The sequence below is a fragment of the Dermochelys coriacea genome, chromosome 11 (genome assembly GCF_009764565.3).
Source record: "Dermochelys coriacea isolate rDerCor1 chromosome 11, rDerCor1.pri.v4, whole genome shotgun sequence".
Lineage (NCBI taxonomy): Eukaryota > Metazoa > Chordata > Testudines > Dermochelyidae > Dermochelys > Dermochelys coriacea.
Window position 1 is genome coordinate 47,606,179 of NC_050078.2, and position 17,317 is coordinate 47,623,495.

The window sequence follows — 17,317 nt, forward strand, 5'->3', positions numbered from 1 at the left end:
TACCAGAAGTATCCATTTCTTCAAATGCATACAAGAACACTAAGCAGATAAAATGAAGAATTACTTACGCGAAGAAGAGTTCTTGGAAGGTAGTACAGTATTATCAACCATTTTTGGGTAATGAGATCTCAATGGTTGGCCTTGGAGTGAATCATCACTCAGTGATGCTTTCATTTCATTTTTAACTAGAGACTAAGATGAGATCCTCATCCCACTGTGGCACCTTTACACTGGGTAAAAGACCTGAAGTGGCCAAAGGAGGAGGCCTCCAGTGCATGCATTGTAGAAGACAGCCACGAGGTCTTTTGAACACTCCTGCAGGATCTAGACTAAGACACAGCTACAGCGCTATGGAGGTCTTGGGTAGTGTTGTAATCCATAGGACAGCTTGGGAGGCTGCTGTAATTTAGACAAAAGAAAAGGAGGACTTGTGGCACCTTGGAGACTAACAAATTTATTTTGAGCATAAGCTTTCGTGAGCTACAGCTCACTTCTTCGGAGCTGTAGCTCACGAAAGCTTTATGCTCAAAATAAATTTGTTAGTCTCTAAGGTGCCACGAGTCCTCCTTTTTTTTTTTTTTTTTTTTTTTTTGCAGATACAGACTAACATGGCTGCTACTCTGGAACCTGTAATTTAGACAGACATCCAGGGCTATCTAAATTATGCCAGGGGCTACTCCAGTTCCAGGGCAGTCAAGGACGGGGAGGATGCAAAGGTGGCTTTAAAACCCCATTAGCTTTCCCTTCCCTGGGCTGGGAGTTCTGTGCTGAGCCTCTAAGAGGGGCAGCATAAAATCTTACCATTAATTGATGTGCGTGGAAAGGTTTTTTGTGCTGATAAGCACTGAAAACTCAATGTCCTGTCAAGGATGCATCACATTGAGAGTTACCTTGAGAAGAGTCAAATTTTTGCGGCTATCAGCATCAACCATCCTTAACATAGTACTAGCTGATAAGGACAGGAGCATACAGTTAATTCTGTTTCTCCCTCTTTCTCCTCAAACACCAAGAGCATGAGGTTTTGGAGTGAAAGACATTCATGTGTTTTCCTGAACAATTATTATTTGCAAGTGTTGCTATAATGCTCAGCATTGTAGTATTTAAGGACACTTCCAGTAGAAGACAGAAGAGGCTCTGATGAAAATTAAAAAAAACCCTAACTCCATAGGGCTAAATTCCATCCTTAGATGTGCAACCCCAGCCCAAAAGTTGCTACCCTCTGAAACCTGTATAATAAAATAGTTGGGATATCTAAGTTCAGTTCTTAGTGGATATGTTTTCAGCTTCATGCCACCATTGCAACTGGCACTCAAGTGTCAGTAGAAAGGAAAGAACTGAATTTATATGGGGACTGAATTGCTCCTACAGGTGATCCCTTCAGGTTCTTAGAGAGATACTAGTAATGCCACCTACTTTTAGTACACAGATACCTGTTCTAGGTGGGAACGGATTTCATTCTCCGGTCTATGCACCATCTCATCCAAGTGCTAAACTCATCTTAAACTTAGTATGTCAACACATACTATTTCCTAAGAAACGAAAAGGAGTACTTGTGGCACCTTAGAGACTAACAAATGTATTTGAGCATAAGCTTTCGTGAGCTACAGCTCACTTCATCGGATGCATGTAGCTCACGAAAGCTTATGCTCAAATAAATTTGTTAGTTTCTAAGGTGCCACAAGTACGCCATTTCTTTTTTGCGAATACAGACTAACACGGCTGTTATTCTGAATACTATTTCCTAGGGCTCTTTGTCCTTTCTCTGCTGTCTTTGTGGACTGCTACTAGAAAATTTAGTTCCAGGATCTTTTTTTTATGTAGTAACCGTGGACATCACACAAACTGATTATGCAACATCACTTGGTAATAAAGCTCCAGAGTTAATAGCAACAAAGATTGCCCTCAACAAGTTATTTTGCTAATATAGAGTTGTATACATTTTTCCAAAGTGGAAAAGGCTAAAGAATCCAAAGGTAGCCGAGCATGATTTTCCACAGAGGGCCAAGCACCTGTAGTTTTCATTTACTTCAGTTGGTGTCATGGGGGCTTCCACACTTCTGAAAAATAGATCTCACCTCAAGGCATTGGCTTTCTGTTCTAAAATATTCAGCATTATATTAAGAACAAACAAATGTGTACATATAGAAAGATCATTTTTAGAACAAAATGTGCTATGAGTGAAATATTTCATCCTGAAAAACTAAACTATTTGCAAAATTTATATTCTAAAAAGGACTTTTAAAGAGTATAGAGCCAAGTGAATTATTGCACTTTAATCAAAACATATTTGAACAGAATCTAATATAGTGTGTTGTGAGAACTGTACCTCAAATACTGAGAGCAGCATTAAAATTGCTTTAATACAAACAATGCAAGGAAATGAGATTACAAAGGATTTTTTTGCAATTGCTTTAGTGAATAACTAAATGCACAAGTGTTACTTGGAAATTGCACATTGCTATTCAAACTATGCTATTAGTATGTAAACATTGATCAGGTATTTCTCTGAAATATACAAGCAAAATTCAATTAATTTAACAAAAAGATTGAGGTTTAATCTAAATAGTAAATGAAAAGTGTGAATGTAGGATTTCCTGATGACAGCATGTTTATTAATAAATGATCATTCAATTGAATTTTATAATAAAAACAACTATGTACACTATCTTTTGCAAATTTAATTATTTTGTTGATAGAATTTGCAGAGGTAATAAAATACAGTTAAATCTATAATAATGATTTATAAAGATGGGATATCTTTAAAGAATCAAAGAAGAAATTCAGTTTTCACTGCTCAAACGCAGTATTTTAATGCTTCTGGATTAAGTATATAGCATCAAATTGCTCAATTATAGGTTTCAGAGTAGCAGCCGTGTTAGTCTGTATTCGCAAAAAGAAAAGGAGTACTTGTGGCACCTTAGAGACTAACAAATTTGTTAGTACTCCTTTTCTTTTTGCTCAATTATAGTGACACAAATCTGGAGTAGTGCCATTCAAGTAACTAGTGACTTTCGTTTTAGACCATTGTAATGGAGAGCAGAATTTGGGGTCCACGGGATTTACTTTGTAATCCACTATACTGCAGGTTATTTGGCTGGTTACTGCAGGCCAAATTCTGCCCACAGGTGCCTTCCCTGCAGTTCCGTTGACGTTAATGTAAGTATGAAGACAGAATTTGGTTCTATGTTTTTTGAAGATGAATAACCGTTTGCTGGTGCTACTTGTGAAGGGAGTGGAGGGAGAAAGAAAATATCCTTACTAATTGTTTAAGGTTGAGGTGTAATGCTTATTAAAAAATATGAATCAAACTTATGGTGTGTTCCTGTAGTCCTCACTAATCCCATTTAAATACTTGGGCCCCAGTTCAGCAAAGATTTAAGCACATAGTGAAATCCCCATGACTTAAATGCTTAATGAATTGAGGCCTTAAAGACCAATGGGCAACAACATCTGTGGTTTAGTCACAGGGAAATCCCTCAGCCCTGGTTGGGATGCCTCATATCTTTAACCTAATGAATAAGAGCACACACACATCTAAGCTCCTTCTCCTCCTGCAGGTCAAGCAGGCTGACAAATCTGTCAAGATGTTAGTTCCCACCAATCGCAATGCAGGGGATAGCCACGGTTCCATGAAAAATTCAATTCCCATGAAGGTTGGAATCCTAATCTGTACCAGTGTCATGCATAATTATTGCATTTACCATGTAATTTATAAAATTAATCTGTTTACATACCTACTTTCTACTTAAAATATGTGCACTATGAAAGTATCACTCAATCTAAAATTCGAAATCTTACTCAGCATTGCTGCCTTATTCTAGCAAAAAATTAATGCATTTTATGCTGATTACTACCCAGTTTTACTGATGAAGTAATCTTTAAATATATTCTATAACATTAAAGTTTAAAACTAAGTAAGTTTGAACAAATGTTACATTCTAAGTGAATACTGTTTGTAAAAGGAAAAGTAGTTTAAGACCTAAGTAGTAGCATGCTGAAAGCAAGCAAATTTTTACATCATCTCATTTAAAGGTCAGAGATTATCTGGAAATTGAAGGACTTGACAGAAGTCAAATTATGCCCACCCCAACACACAGTAAGTAGTACTTTACTCTGACTAGTTCTAGTGATATGAATTAGGGTTACCAGTGAAGTAAAATATGACTAGATATAATTAAGGGTAACCAAATCAGACCCCAAATTGAACTCAAACCCTGTTTAAAAAAAACTTTATATTTTCCTGCTGAAATTCTAGTAATCACTTTTTTTTACCAAATATATAAAACCTACAAATAAGTATATTTGTCAATGTATTTATTTTCAGGTTAAAACTATAAACATTTTGTTTAATAATTACAATTATTTTACTTGATAAAATTCTTTGTAATATTGTTAGTTCTATATAAACATCCTAATTTCAGTCTTGGTCCTTGGACTTCAGTGGGTGAAGGAATGGGCCTTAAATAGCTGTTTAAAGATGAAAATGAGTCTTTTATGTAGAACCTGCACCATGAAACACATTTCTTCATAAATTTCTTCTACAGACAACTGCACATTGCTTTGGAATCATCCAGTTCATCAATGCTCACTCCATAAAGGTTAATAAGTTGTGGGTGCACCCTAGGATGTGAAGAAATAAAAATAAAGTAATTTATTAACTCTGTTGTAGTTTTCATGTAACATTTTCTTTGAGGACAAAAATACATTATATGGAATAAAATTAAGCTGGAGTATGATTACTCCAGTCTCTTCTTTGGATTACTAAAAACTTCTGAGAGACAATCTTTTTAATTTTGGAGGTTTGGGTTGGAAAGGGATATCATCCCTCTTTCATTCCCCCCACATCCGCACCCTGTGTTACAGTGAGCCTCCCACCATCAGCTCCATGTTTCTGGCTGGCCACAGTGTTGTTACTGGAGAATAAGCCAACTCCCCTTTCCACTCCAGGGATTGTTCAACTGCGGGTGTTCATGTATTTCCATTCTTTAACCATCCTCAAATAGCACTAACTGTTCACAATCAAACAAGTTCTGTTGTATGGCACTACATATTTGGTTAACTCTGCAAATACACAAAAAGGCAGGGTGGGCACTTCCAAGCAGCAGACTTAAGTCTGATCTCAGAATTCAGGGTCTGGCTGGTAGGGAGTTCATCTTGAACCTTCAAAAAAGGCCTTCTTTTCAACCTGAAATAATGCCCACTGCATTATGAACCTAGTGTAATGACAACTTTCTTCTCTCCAGGATAAACATAGCTCACTTTGAACAACATCAGCACCCCATTTTGTGATATGGGAATTACAGAGTGAGCAGCAGTAAAATATGAACATTTGCAACATTCCCTATTTAGCACTTATATGGGAATAATGTGGCAAATTTGTGATAATCTCTTAAACAGCCAACTCATACTAGGCCCAGTTTTTTAGATTTTGTAAAATACAAACTTTTATGAAATGTTATGAGTTCAATAAAACAATTCCATTGAAAAATTCTATTATTTACAGCCTTGAGATTGATAGAAATTCTATTCTACCCAGAAACTATTTTTTTTTCTTGGACAATATACTAAGCTGTCAACACTTATGCGGAGGACCCTTGGTCCTCAACAATGCAGGGAGCTGTATTGCCACAGTATTAATTGAATGTACAATTTTAGCATGCAAAGATAGACATGCAAAGTCCATGGTGTGCTTGATTCTGCCCTCTCATATTTGGTGCAATCCTTAGTAGCTGAAAAATGTAATTGCAGAAGCACATTTTCTAAGATATGCACTGATATATTGATGTATTATACTACTACGTTCTTTTTTAGAACCATTTTAAATAATGGCAGAATGCAGACCCGTCTGACAATTTTAGCAACAAATTTTCCTAAAGTCAACTTTTTGGGGGAATGCTATCTCTTGTACACAAGAAAGAGATAACAGTACAATTGGTCAAGTCTAGCAGGTGTTTTGCCTGACTACGCCTGCAGGCTGGACATCACATGTGATGGGCCAATAGTCTAGTTCATCAAATCCGATGTTACTATGCTTAGCCTTACCGAACGTGAACCTCTGATGCTCCTTCCATTAAATCTCCATCTATATTCCAAGGATAATTCCCTTCTGCAGAAGTAGCATGCAAATACACATTTTCTTCAGTGTCATACCCAATTTTAGCTCTTGGTTGGACTTTTACTTCCTGAACTGCATAGGTCTCAACAAAGGGAAAATTAAACTAAAACAAACACAAATGTTTATTAGGCAAAGAGGTAACTCAAAATAGGTTAAAATTGTGAAATTAAAAGCTTACTTTTTCTCCTTAAATACCCTAGAACCTCAGACTTAAACTGAATGAAGAAAAAGTGCAGAGAATATTTCCTACAATAAATCTTCCCAGGTACAAGAATTTCAAAACAGCTATTTATGTGGAGTATGTAGAGCACCGTTTTATTTCCCAGCTTAATATTTAGATTATTTAAACAAAGATCCTTAGGGGGAGTACTATGGCTTCCTCTGTGTTATGAAGTACCTACCATATTGTTGGCACTCAATTTCTATTATTCCCATGGTTTTAGATTAATATGAAAAGTATGTAAAAAAAAGTTAAATTTAGTTAATCCTAAACTATCAGACATACAGCTTCTGAACATTTCATGGTAATTTAGATCAAGAAACTATCATCTGAGCAAATTTTTTTTATTTTGGTACAGAATGGCAATCTGGAGTTGCCTAGAAGTGGATCTTTCTTGGGAAAGTTCTCACTAAGAAATTACAAAAAACAGGGAAGAAGGATAAGGGAGACTGAGACATCTCCCACAGAGAAGCCAGAATTTGCTGAAGAGTGCCGATTTCAGTGGGAGACTTTTAGGCTACAATTAATTGTTCTTCCCCAACTGAGTAGCATAAAGCCAATGCACTCTGATCAAACAATGCCTCAGACAAAGACAAGTATCGTTCAGAGTTTTAAGCTTCAATGGATTACTATTTTACTAAAATTCACATATAAACTTGCTTTCTTTAACATTTCTACTTTCTGAACAATACGCACACAGAGAGACAGACTTCATAAACAGAAAAAACTAGCTGATCTAAGTAGAATAAGTTTTAGAAAACAGGAGCAGCAAACAAGGTGTCTTGCTGATTTTCAGGTATGAGGCAGCATGAAACTGGGCAACTTGGGAAAGAAAAAAGAACGAGGAGTACTTGTGGCACCTTAGAGACTAAAAAATTTATTTGAGCATAAGCTTTTGTGGGCTAAAGCCCACTTTATCAGATGCATGCAGTGGAAAATACAGTAGGCAGATATAGATATATCTGTATATACACAAACACACACACACCATGAAAAAAATGGGGGTTGCCATACCTACTCTAACGAAACTAATAGATTAAGGTGGGCTATTAGCAGCAGGAGAAAAAACAACTTTTGTAGTGATAATCAGGATGGCCCATTTCAAACAGTTGACAAGAAGATGTGAGTAACAGTAGGGGGAAAATTAGCATGGGGAAATAGTTTTTAGTTTGTGTAATGACTCATCTACTCCCAGTCTTTATTCAAGCCAAATTTAATGTTGTCCAGTTTGGAAATTAATTCCAGTAAAGTACAGTATCCGATTCACAGATGAAAAGCATTATATGAGCGCTAAGTATTGCATTAGAGCATTGCCAAAGAAGGTTTCAATTTAATGGTGTTCACGTTGGTGCACTATGGATACAGAAAACACACTAGTAAATATCAATGTAGATAAAGCAAGAGACATTAACTACCCATTTGTCATGCGATTTTTTCAGTCATTTACATTTTATGGGCAACTTGTTTCCTGGATAGAACAAACTAAAATCTTGACTCTGGCTTTGATCCCATGAAATGTATTGTTTATATTCAAGCCAGTGTTCATAATTTAATGTGCTATTTTACTTTGAATAGTGACTCAATAGAAATGGTATCACAGGATTCCATTTTTATTGTCATGCAATTATTTCCAGATACATTTGCTCAGTTTACAAACAAAATGATGTATTTTTCAACTCTGCAGACTTACTCAAGGATTCGAAAGTTATGCTGTGTTTTTTCCGGCTTGTCCATCATAACCAGTAACCCTGACCCAAATGAGGTGAGTTATAGGCATAGTAAAGGTTCATGTAGCTTATAAAGTGGGTCCACATTTCTTTTCACAAGTGCTAGCTGACAGAATGAGAAAGGCATAAAGCCTTTTCTGAGGCATATTGCTGCCACCACAATATGGAACTAGGCATCTCCCAGGGATGACATCCTGCACAAAGGAATGACACTTCTTCAAAAGGTCCTAAATTCTGAATGATTATTTGAACCAAACCTAAAAACTTGCCTATCACTAATTTTACATAATGATATGACTCATTTGGAAGATGATCAGTATACTTTCACGTTATACATTTACTTCGGTTTGCACTAAGTATTTTGAAGCAACAGTGAGGCACTCTGATAGAAGAAACAAAAGCACCACTTAACTCTAATTTCTGTGATGCAGCTAAATAAAAGGTGGAATATTGACCATGTGTTTTTAAAGGGCAGATCTGGAAACCTCTCCTATAGTCCATTCATATCCAGGTTCAGGAACTGAGATCTATGAAAATCAAAGGGCATAATCTGCTAAAACTACTGCTGCCATCATAGCATGCAGTGATTTGCCAAAATTGTGGACTTAAGTATTTGTTTCTTTTGAAGAGTAGCATCTGGTCCCCAGTATGTGCCCTTAATCTCAGTACACTAAATTTAAACACAAAATTTCTCTGTCCTTATTTTAGTTTAGGAGCTTTACACTTTTGTGCAACTGCTGGTGTAAACCACATATAAACTAAACCATAACAGATGGGCTGAAATAGGCTAATCGGTAGTAGTCTGATTAGAGATTTTCAAAAATCAGATAAAAGGGGGCTAATGCATTCTGACAGGGAAACTAAGTCTCCTTATGAGGACACTAATGTTAACTCCTGTAGCATGTCTACCTTCATGATTAGTGGCTCTTTTATAATCACACACAAAAAAATAGGATTAACTGTACCTGATTTTTTACACTGGCATATCGTTTCAGATGTTTTATAAACTCTGCCCGAGAAGTGTTTCGTACAACAATAAGAGCCATGCTACCATTATTCAACCTGAAAAGTATGTTTTGATTAAACTAATGTTACATTCAAAGGTCTTAAGTCCTTAAACTAAATTCACAATTTTAAATTGATTTAAAAATCAATATAAAACAAGATTAATTTTACTAAATTTATTCAGAACTTTTCAATATACTTCAGTGATTTTTATTTAGCTATTAATCAAATACTTTCCCAAAAATTGTACATAAGAATCAGCTTACTCCTGAGAGCTACTTATTCTGATGCTTACTTCACATGAAATTAAAGATATAGTCTAATAAACTATCATGAGAGAATTACAGATTAAGTTTAATTGTTCTACTGCTTTATATATACAAATGTTTAAATCTAATTCAAATCACTTTAGTTAACTGTGGCAAAAGAGGAAATCTATAGATTAAATGAAATAAATGGTAAATAGAATCCTAAACCAAGGAATAACAGCAATACAGTAAATATTGAAATGCTTTGTAAATTTTCAGTTCATTTGTTGATTACAGTCAGTTTCAGAAAAAAAACAAACAATGTAGATAGGAATCCATTATACTTAAATTATGAAATTAACATTAATCTAAAGTCATTTCACATAAAAAGCTGATGAATTTCATATAAAAATCAATTAAAAGTAAATCTAGTTATAGAATACTGCAATCAAATTAATATTTGTACATGTTTGCTTACTTAAAAGATGATGTAAAGACTGTCCTTTCACAAAACAACATCATACATAAATCAGTGTATTTCTATTAATTGAATTATCTTGATTTACATCATCTGGGGATTTGGCCCTTAATACTTGCACTAGATTGTAAACTCCTTGGGGCAGGGATTTTATGGTACACACAAGTTTTGTGCCAAAGACATCCTTCAGTAGAGGGGTCTGTTATGTACAGCAGCCCACAAAATGAAACATCAACAGGAACAATGAATAAAAACTGTTTAACACAGAAAACTATGTCAGCAATCTGTGATATGAAAGTAAGGAACCCTGACTGATAAATTCACCTGTTAGAGCAATTTACAGATGTTAATGAGACTATTCTAATCTCATACACAAGACACCAACATTCTGACAGGACTACTGGAGTTAACAATCAAGAATTAAATGAAAGGAAGGAAAAACTTGGAGGAGAACAGCAAAGACTTGAGATCCTATCAGCTTGAGGACATGATGGACAGAGGCAGCATCTATGAGGGTGATAATTTAATTGTATAGTGTCTGCTAAGAAGTGGATGCCAATGTTCAATCTCAAAGTTACAATTTAAGATACTGTCTTCCTAAAATGCTGTCATAGATCTTTCTGAATGGGCTTTATGCCCTGCTGGGGACTTTGCCTTTGCACATACTGAATTCTGCATTGCTATATCCCTGTGGACCTCAACATTCTGCAAAGTATCCTCTACAGTGGCAACTCTTAGTTTGGGACAATCTTTTTTTGTTGTGGAGTCATCTGATGTTGCAGAGGTTTTCTGAGATGGGATGCAAGGTGAAGGAGGTGTTTGAAAATGTTCTCTCTAGCTCACTTTTTTATGATCGAGAAACCTACATATTCTGCCAGGCAGGCATATAATTTTGTGCAAGAATATTTTATTTAGTCATTATGGCCCACATTTTCAGAAGTGACTAGTGATTTTGTATGCTTCCATTTTTGGGTGCCACTGAGATACTTTCAAGGGGGTGATTTTTAGAAAGTGCTGAGCACCTACACTCTGAAAATCAACCCCTTTAGGGTGTCTCAAGCAGGGCACCCAAATACTGAGGGATCCAAAATCATAGTCACTTTTGAGGCTTTAGACTAGTAGCTGTAAAACTAGATTAACACGAACAGTGGTCAGTCAGACCCAATGTGTTCAGTCTGATCAAAATGTCTTGTAAGATGCAAATGGACAGGCTCTCGGGGGGAAACATGACAATTGGAGACAAGACAGTATGCGAGGTTGCAGAGGTGGCCAAGTGCTTCACAAATGGCTCACATACCTGCTGCAATTGGTGCAGCATTTGATCTTCCACCCTGTGCAGTGTTGCTGCTGTTCACTGTGCTGCAAGAGGCACCTGCAGGGAAAGCACCCCTCTCTTTATCTAGCTGAGCGCTTCTCCTTGGCCATCTTGTTAGAAGAACAGTGCTGACAGCTGGAATTCAGGCTGTGTCGAAGACACGGTAATACACTGTTATCTGAGATGCCGGGGGGGGGGGGGAAACTCGTATGCACTTGGGCTCTAAACAGTGCCTTGGAGGTGTCATTAGATCTGCAACCATTGAAAGACAGGGGATAGATTAGAGAGGACGAGAGGGGAAGTTGAAAGACCTTCTTCCTAAAATCTACACAGAACCTTTTCTATTGCCTGGAAAACTGCACTGAGAGTGAACATGTTGACAGAACAGATTTCTAAACAGTATAGAACATCAACATACTATCTTCAAGTACATACTTTTTCTCTTAATAAACAAATAAATAGTACTACTAATAATAATCCAGGCTATGATGCCTTACATTTCCCTCTCTAAGGAAGATGGTTTTGGTATGAAAACTTTTCAGCAAAACTATCTCCCACAGGGGAGCCGTATCCCAAGAGTACCAAATATGGATTGGTGAATTTGCTTTTCTGAAGAATATCTGTTTAAACTGCTTACAAGGCAGCCAAGAGGGGCTGAAGCGAACAAAGCAAGTTATAATACGTAGTGGTGAGTAGCCTTTTGCCAAAAGCCAATAAAAGCTGCATGAGATCTGGTCTGATACGTGCAACCAAAACATCCCATACAGTTGGGAAGCTGCAGAAAAAACAACAGGCACAAGGTAAAGGCAAACTGATTGCATGACTGAAGAATGCAATGGCTATTTGTTCAGTTCTTCTGACTAAAATGGGCTATTGGCTGGGGCACAGTTGATTATGAACTCACTATTCACAGTTACCACTTTTCATACTTTGCTATCTATCCGATGATAAATATTTTCAACATTTTAATCTGGGATTATATTCAGATTAGTTAGCTAAAGGTGAAAAGATCTAACTTTCGTAACCAATCGCCAGCACTACACAGTTCCCCTGAAACTATGAGAGATGCCTTTTTAATTTAGAGGGATTAGTAAAAATTGTGTTTCCTAAATTTGTCAAAATGACAAAATAAGCATTTAAAATTCTTTATGATGGGGGGAAAAAAATCAACATGACTTTCCCAACTGGAGAATTCCAGTTCAAGAGGAATTTTTATGAGAAATCCATGACCCAGTTCTCCTCCTATCAAGAAACCCGAGACAGATGATTACTTGATGACTACTACTTAAGTCAGTCTTGTCGTCAACTAATTTAATCACAGTAATTATCCAATAATTATTCTAGTTAGATGACTTGATCCAAAAACTGATTACAATTCTTGAGATTATGGAGTCAAGTGCAGTCCATCCTCCCCCGACTACAAGAAGGTCTAGACAGCCCGAGACACAGGCAGGCATTCCAGGAAAAGCCAAGGTTTTAGAGTAAGATGTCAGAATTTATAGACGTTACTCTAATTCTTTAAACCCGTACTGACCTGGTATTAGGTGCCAAGCCTCTTGGTGCCATTGAACATAGACATGGGATTGCCATAATGCTCACATTCAGGAAGTGATCTTGGATTGTGTGCCACTGAACCTTGCTGTCTAAATAAAACAGAGTAATTTGGTATTACACTAGTTTAACCAAACACAGTTCACTTTTAAGGACAATTTAATTTGAAACTCACCAAATTTTTTAAGTCTCTCTTTCTTCATTCTAAAAATAAAAATGTGTCACATAAAACAATTAAAAAGAAGGTAAAGAAATAAATGTTTTAAAGTAATTGAACAACATTTAATGTTACAGTTTATCTAAGAATAAATTAGATCTAGGACACTGGAAGAAAGTGAACAAAAATGGAGTAGCGCTTGTCTGACAGGTACTCTGTACTGCTAACATCAAAAGTAAAACAATAGAGCAAGCTAATGAATACTTTATATAAGGAAAAAAATAATAGTTAACTAAATCAATCTTAAAAGAAAAAGTTCCATTTTGCCTTGTCATAATATTGCATCATTTTGTTCTAATTTTATCTTCAAAGATACATACTTGTATAGATACAGGATTGTTTAAGTCAGGTTTACTTACGTAACATTCTCCTGGGAGCCCTGCAGCGAATTTTTCAGAGGTAGAAATGATAACTCACATTCCTCTGGCCTAGAAAAATATTGACATTCATTTCCGCATAAACCAATATTCTGACTGCTAAATCTACTTTTATTAAGGTTAAAATAATTTTAAGATGACGATGCTGAATATACAGAAGCTTCTCCTAATTAAATGGTGACATTGCAAGGAAGTCAATGGTAAAACCTGAAAAGTGTCTGCCTGCAGCCTCATTTTTATAAATATTAAGAAATATATTAATATATATTTAACATCTGGTAAAACCGAGGGTAATAATATTACATTTTAATGAGGAAAATAAAAATATTGAAAATAAACCAGCATACTTTAGACTTGCCAGTGTTTTAATTACAGCAAAATCTCTCCGCTGGTTGGAAGGCATCCAGCGATGCTTTTCTGCCAAAGCCAGAGTTCTTGCACCAAAACCAAACATAGCTGAGAACCCAAAACGAAGAAGCTTGCTTGGACTACTGAAAGTGCAGATGTCCACTGGTTGTATATGTCCTGAAATATTACAGTAGACATCAAAGCTGCAAATATTCCATTAGTTTGCAACCTAAACTTATCTACACATAGTCCCTTACATAACAGATGCATGATTTGATGGTCAGGTGAAAACTGATTTTCATTGGCCAAGTTATAAGGACTTTAAAACATACTTCAAACATACATGCTGGTTTCTATCTGATAAAACTAGCTGCCTATGTTCGAGACATGGGAACCTAAAAAAACAATGGAAATCATCATTAATAAACTCTCTCTCTCTCTCAGGTTTCCATTGGATTTGTACATATGTGAAAAAGAAAGTGAAGCAAAATTTCCAGTTTAATGTACTGGGGCATGTTTAATATTAATATTTGAAATGAAACAAGTGCTCTTGCATCAATTGATATATTAATCAATAAAGCATTCCGCTGAGGTCTAGCAAACAGTTACACTTGAAGAAACAGGGTTTTTCCCCACCATTTTTCTTTACAAGAAAGTCAATACAGTTCCATACAAAAATCTGCCTTAAAAGGAACATTAATGATGCAAAGTGAAATATTCAAAATTCAGGAAAAGTCTAAGTTAAGGTTGCACTGGTATCCTTAATTCTGTCCCTTTTGAATACATAATATTGAATAGCATAATCACATATTATTTTTCACATACTTAGAAATTCTGCCCCATTTATTGTGCACGTTGGATGGTGAATGATGCCATGTTGTGTAGTAAACAACTACTTCCATCCAGAAATTGTTGGTATGCCTTGAACCCACACCAAAAGATGAGGATAAAAATTGCTGCAATCACTGCTTCAACCACCCATTTTTCCTACTATTATTAGGCAGGCATCCTGAATTTTAAAAAAGTATGATCAGGCCAGTGAATTGTGTATCATAATGCACATACATAAGGGACAGAGTTAAAGGTTGCCTGGCTTTTCCTGACTTACTAAATTAAAAGAAAAGCAGTATGAAACAGTTAATCAATGAAACCATCTGCCAAGGAATGTAGTGAACTCTCATCGATGTAGCTACTAATAGTCATACTAGATACCCAAGAATAGTTTATCAAGAACAGTTTAGAGAATCAACTCTGTTAAGATACACAATGGATTAGATCTCATAGGAGAGGTCCCTTTCAAACCAAAACTATTTTATGATACAAACTTCACCCTGACACAACAAAATTTCATTGATTTGTTAGGCAAGCACTCTCTTCCTTTATGAACATGTATTCAAATTTTTAAGTAATATGTCTTTTAATTATCTAAAAGCTTTTGATAACACATTTATGAATTACCCATTATAATATGCAGTGTTGCAGTTACTGCATGGTTGATTCCATGAAGAGTATGAGCCAAAACATTAGTGGAACCTGTAAAAATTAATACAAACAATTGTTATAAGAATGTTACTGAATGATAGACTGGAGAATACAAAACAAAATAAATAAAACAAAGTTTCACTAAATATAGACTTTTGAGGAAGAAGAATTTGGTTGAATTTGTAACGGGATTCCTTTGAATAAACTTTCTACTCCACAGGGCAAGACTCTTTAGCCTGGTCTACTATATAAAGTAAGTTGTAAATAGAAGTTATGTTGCAATGGTAAACTATGCATCATCCTCTGCCCATTGATTACTGCCTTCCTATGTATGCAAAAAATAACAATCCTCACTTCAAATCCATTAGCAATTAACGCAATTTTGGCCTACAACTGAAAAAAAAATAGGCAGAGGAGTGTGGATCTTTGAAAAGGGTATTTAAAAGTATGTAACACTTTGTGGCAGCAATGAAAAATTTTGGAAACCTGAGGCCACCTTAAATTTCACAGGTGCACTTAACTTGGCTATCAGAAAATCACATGACAACACAAGAAAATCTACTAACAAAAACCTACACACCCTAATACTAAGAAAGTAAACAATTTAAAAGCAACATTTTGCACTAAAATGAAAGGTACATGTTTGCAACAAAGAAACATCAATATCTCCGATGTCCTACTGAAGGGAGGAATTACAAAACTTGGGAGGGGCTATGCATCCAAATATATAGCTAAAACCAAATCCTGAGGTTCTTATTCAGTGAAACTCGTACTGCTTTTTGTAGCAGTTTTCTTCAATAAGGATTGATTAAGAACTGGGAAATGCTTAGTATTTCCTGTGAACTCATCTCACATGAAGTTCAACAAGAGTTGAGAGTACTCAGCACATCATGGGAAGCCCTCAGTACCTGGAAGGATGGGGCTCTGAGTAATGACCCCAGGATTTACACCACAGGAAGGAAATAATTGAATGCATCTAACAAGATGCTGCGTGTAGAGCCACCTTTGAAATTTACATCTTCAGTTTTGCAATGCACCTCATGGAAACAATCAGAGTGTGTGAATGCAATAGAAATTCTATGGAGAATATTGTCCATCAAACGTTAAGAATTCTAAAGAAGCTGCATTTTTTCTAAAGAATAAAAAATTTAATCTGACTCATTCATCTCTAACAAATTTATTTGAGCATAAGCTTTCGTGAGCTGTAGCTGTAGTTCACGAAAGCTTATGCTCAAATAAATTTGTGAGTCTCTAAGGTGCCACAAGTACTCCTCTTCTTTTTGCGAATACAGACTAACACGGCTGCTACTCTGAAACATGTCATTCATCTCTGTATCTCTTCTTTGCTAAAGAAATTGCTATACAATTAATCTTTTTATTCAATTGCATTCTCTCTTCTAAAACAAAAAAAATGTTAAATTAGGGTTATGAAGTACTTTGAGGTGAAAATGGAAACTGACAGGTTCAAAAGAAATACTATCAACTTGCTATGCAGCACAATAATAGGACATTACAACTAGACACAGAAAACAATTTCATAAATTCCATCTACAATTTATAAATCCATCATTCAGTTGACAGAACAAGTATTTTCTCCATGTTATTTGATTTTCCCTTCCTTTAGTGGTTGTACAATAGGTGTCAAAATACAAAGCAAAATTATCATTTCTAAAAAAAATTTCCCTATAAAATACAATTATGTGGGCTTTTTAATTCAGTGTCTGTAATACTATAATGTATAGCACTTGAAACATTTTTGGTTAGAAAATTAACTAAATCAGCATTGACCTCAAAATTTATCCTTGGCAAAGAATTTCAAATGCATCTTCAATACCATTTTATGTTTTAAAGCCCATTATAACATTTAATCTCTGGAGTTTGAAGCACAGGTTCTGAACCATTGCATGACATTTCATAAATGAAGTTGTTCCAAATGGTTTGGTTAGAATCATTTTCCAATCTTAAAGCAAAACTGTTTTTGCAATCCTAACACCTGTAACAATGGGTTTATCATACACACTGTAAGGAGAGTGATCACTTAAGATAAGCCATCACCAGCAGCGGGGGGGAAAGGAGGAAAACCTTTCATGGTGACAAGCAAGGTAGGCTAATTCCAGCAGTTAACAAGAATATCAGAGAATTCGGGGTTCTAGGGGTGTGTCTGTGCGGATTTGTTCTTGTGCTTTTTCAGGGAGTGAAACCACTAAAACCACTCCAACGCATCATCAACAAGA

General features: G+C 35.8%; 1 protein-coding gene and 1 long non-coding RNA gene across 4 annotated transcripts in view; one reads left to right on the plus strand and one right to left on the minus strand.

Moving 5' to 3' along the window:
• The first annotated feature begins 1,731 nt into the window (after positions 1-1,731).
• LOC122458151 lies at positions 1,732-4,654 on the plus strand. The gene is made up of 2 exons (XR_006278033.1): positions 1,732-3,653; positions 4,033-4,654. It is a non-coding gene; the product is annotated as an uncharacterized LOC122458151 (long non-coding RNA).
• Positions 4,300-17,317, minus strand: part of CERKL (ceramide kinase like) — a 99,587-nt gene continuing 86,569 nt past the window's right edge. Inside the window, exons 6-14 of one of the 3 annotated variants that reach the window (XM_043505430.1) lie at positions 15,060-15,134; positions 13,601-13,778; positions 13,236-13,304; positions 12,835-12,863; positions 12,643-12,751; positions 11,791-11,883; positions 9,028-9,124; positions 6,043-6,218; positions 4,300-4,620 (exon numbers count right to left, since the gene is read on the minus strand). In XM_043505430.1, the coding sequence (XP_043361365.1) occupies positions 4,539-4,620; positions 6,043-6,218; positions 9,028-9,124; positions 11,791-11,883; positions 12,643-12,751; positions 12,835-12,863; positions 13,236-13,304; positions 13,601-13,778; positions 15,060-15,134 (908 nt within the window). In that variant the 3' untranslated portion in view covers positions 4,300-4,538. Of the gene's footprint in view, positions 4,621-6,042; positions 6,219-9,027; positions 9,125-11,790; positions 11,884-12,642; positions 12,752-12,834; positions 12,864-13,235; positions 13,305-13,600; positions 13,779-15,059; positions 15,135-17,317 lie in introns of those variants that run through there. The other 2 variants (XM_038421511.2, XM_038421515.2) reach the window with 2 other exon arrangements.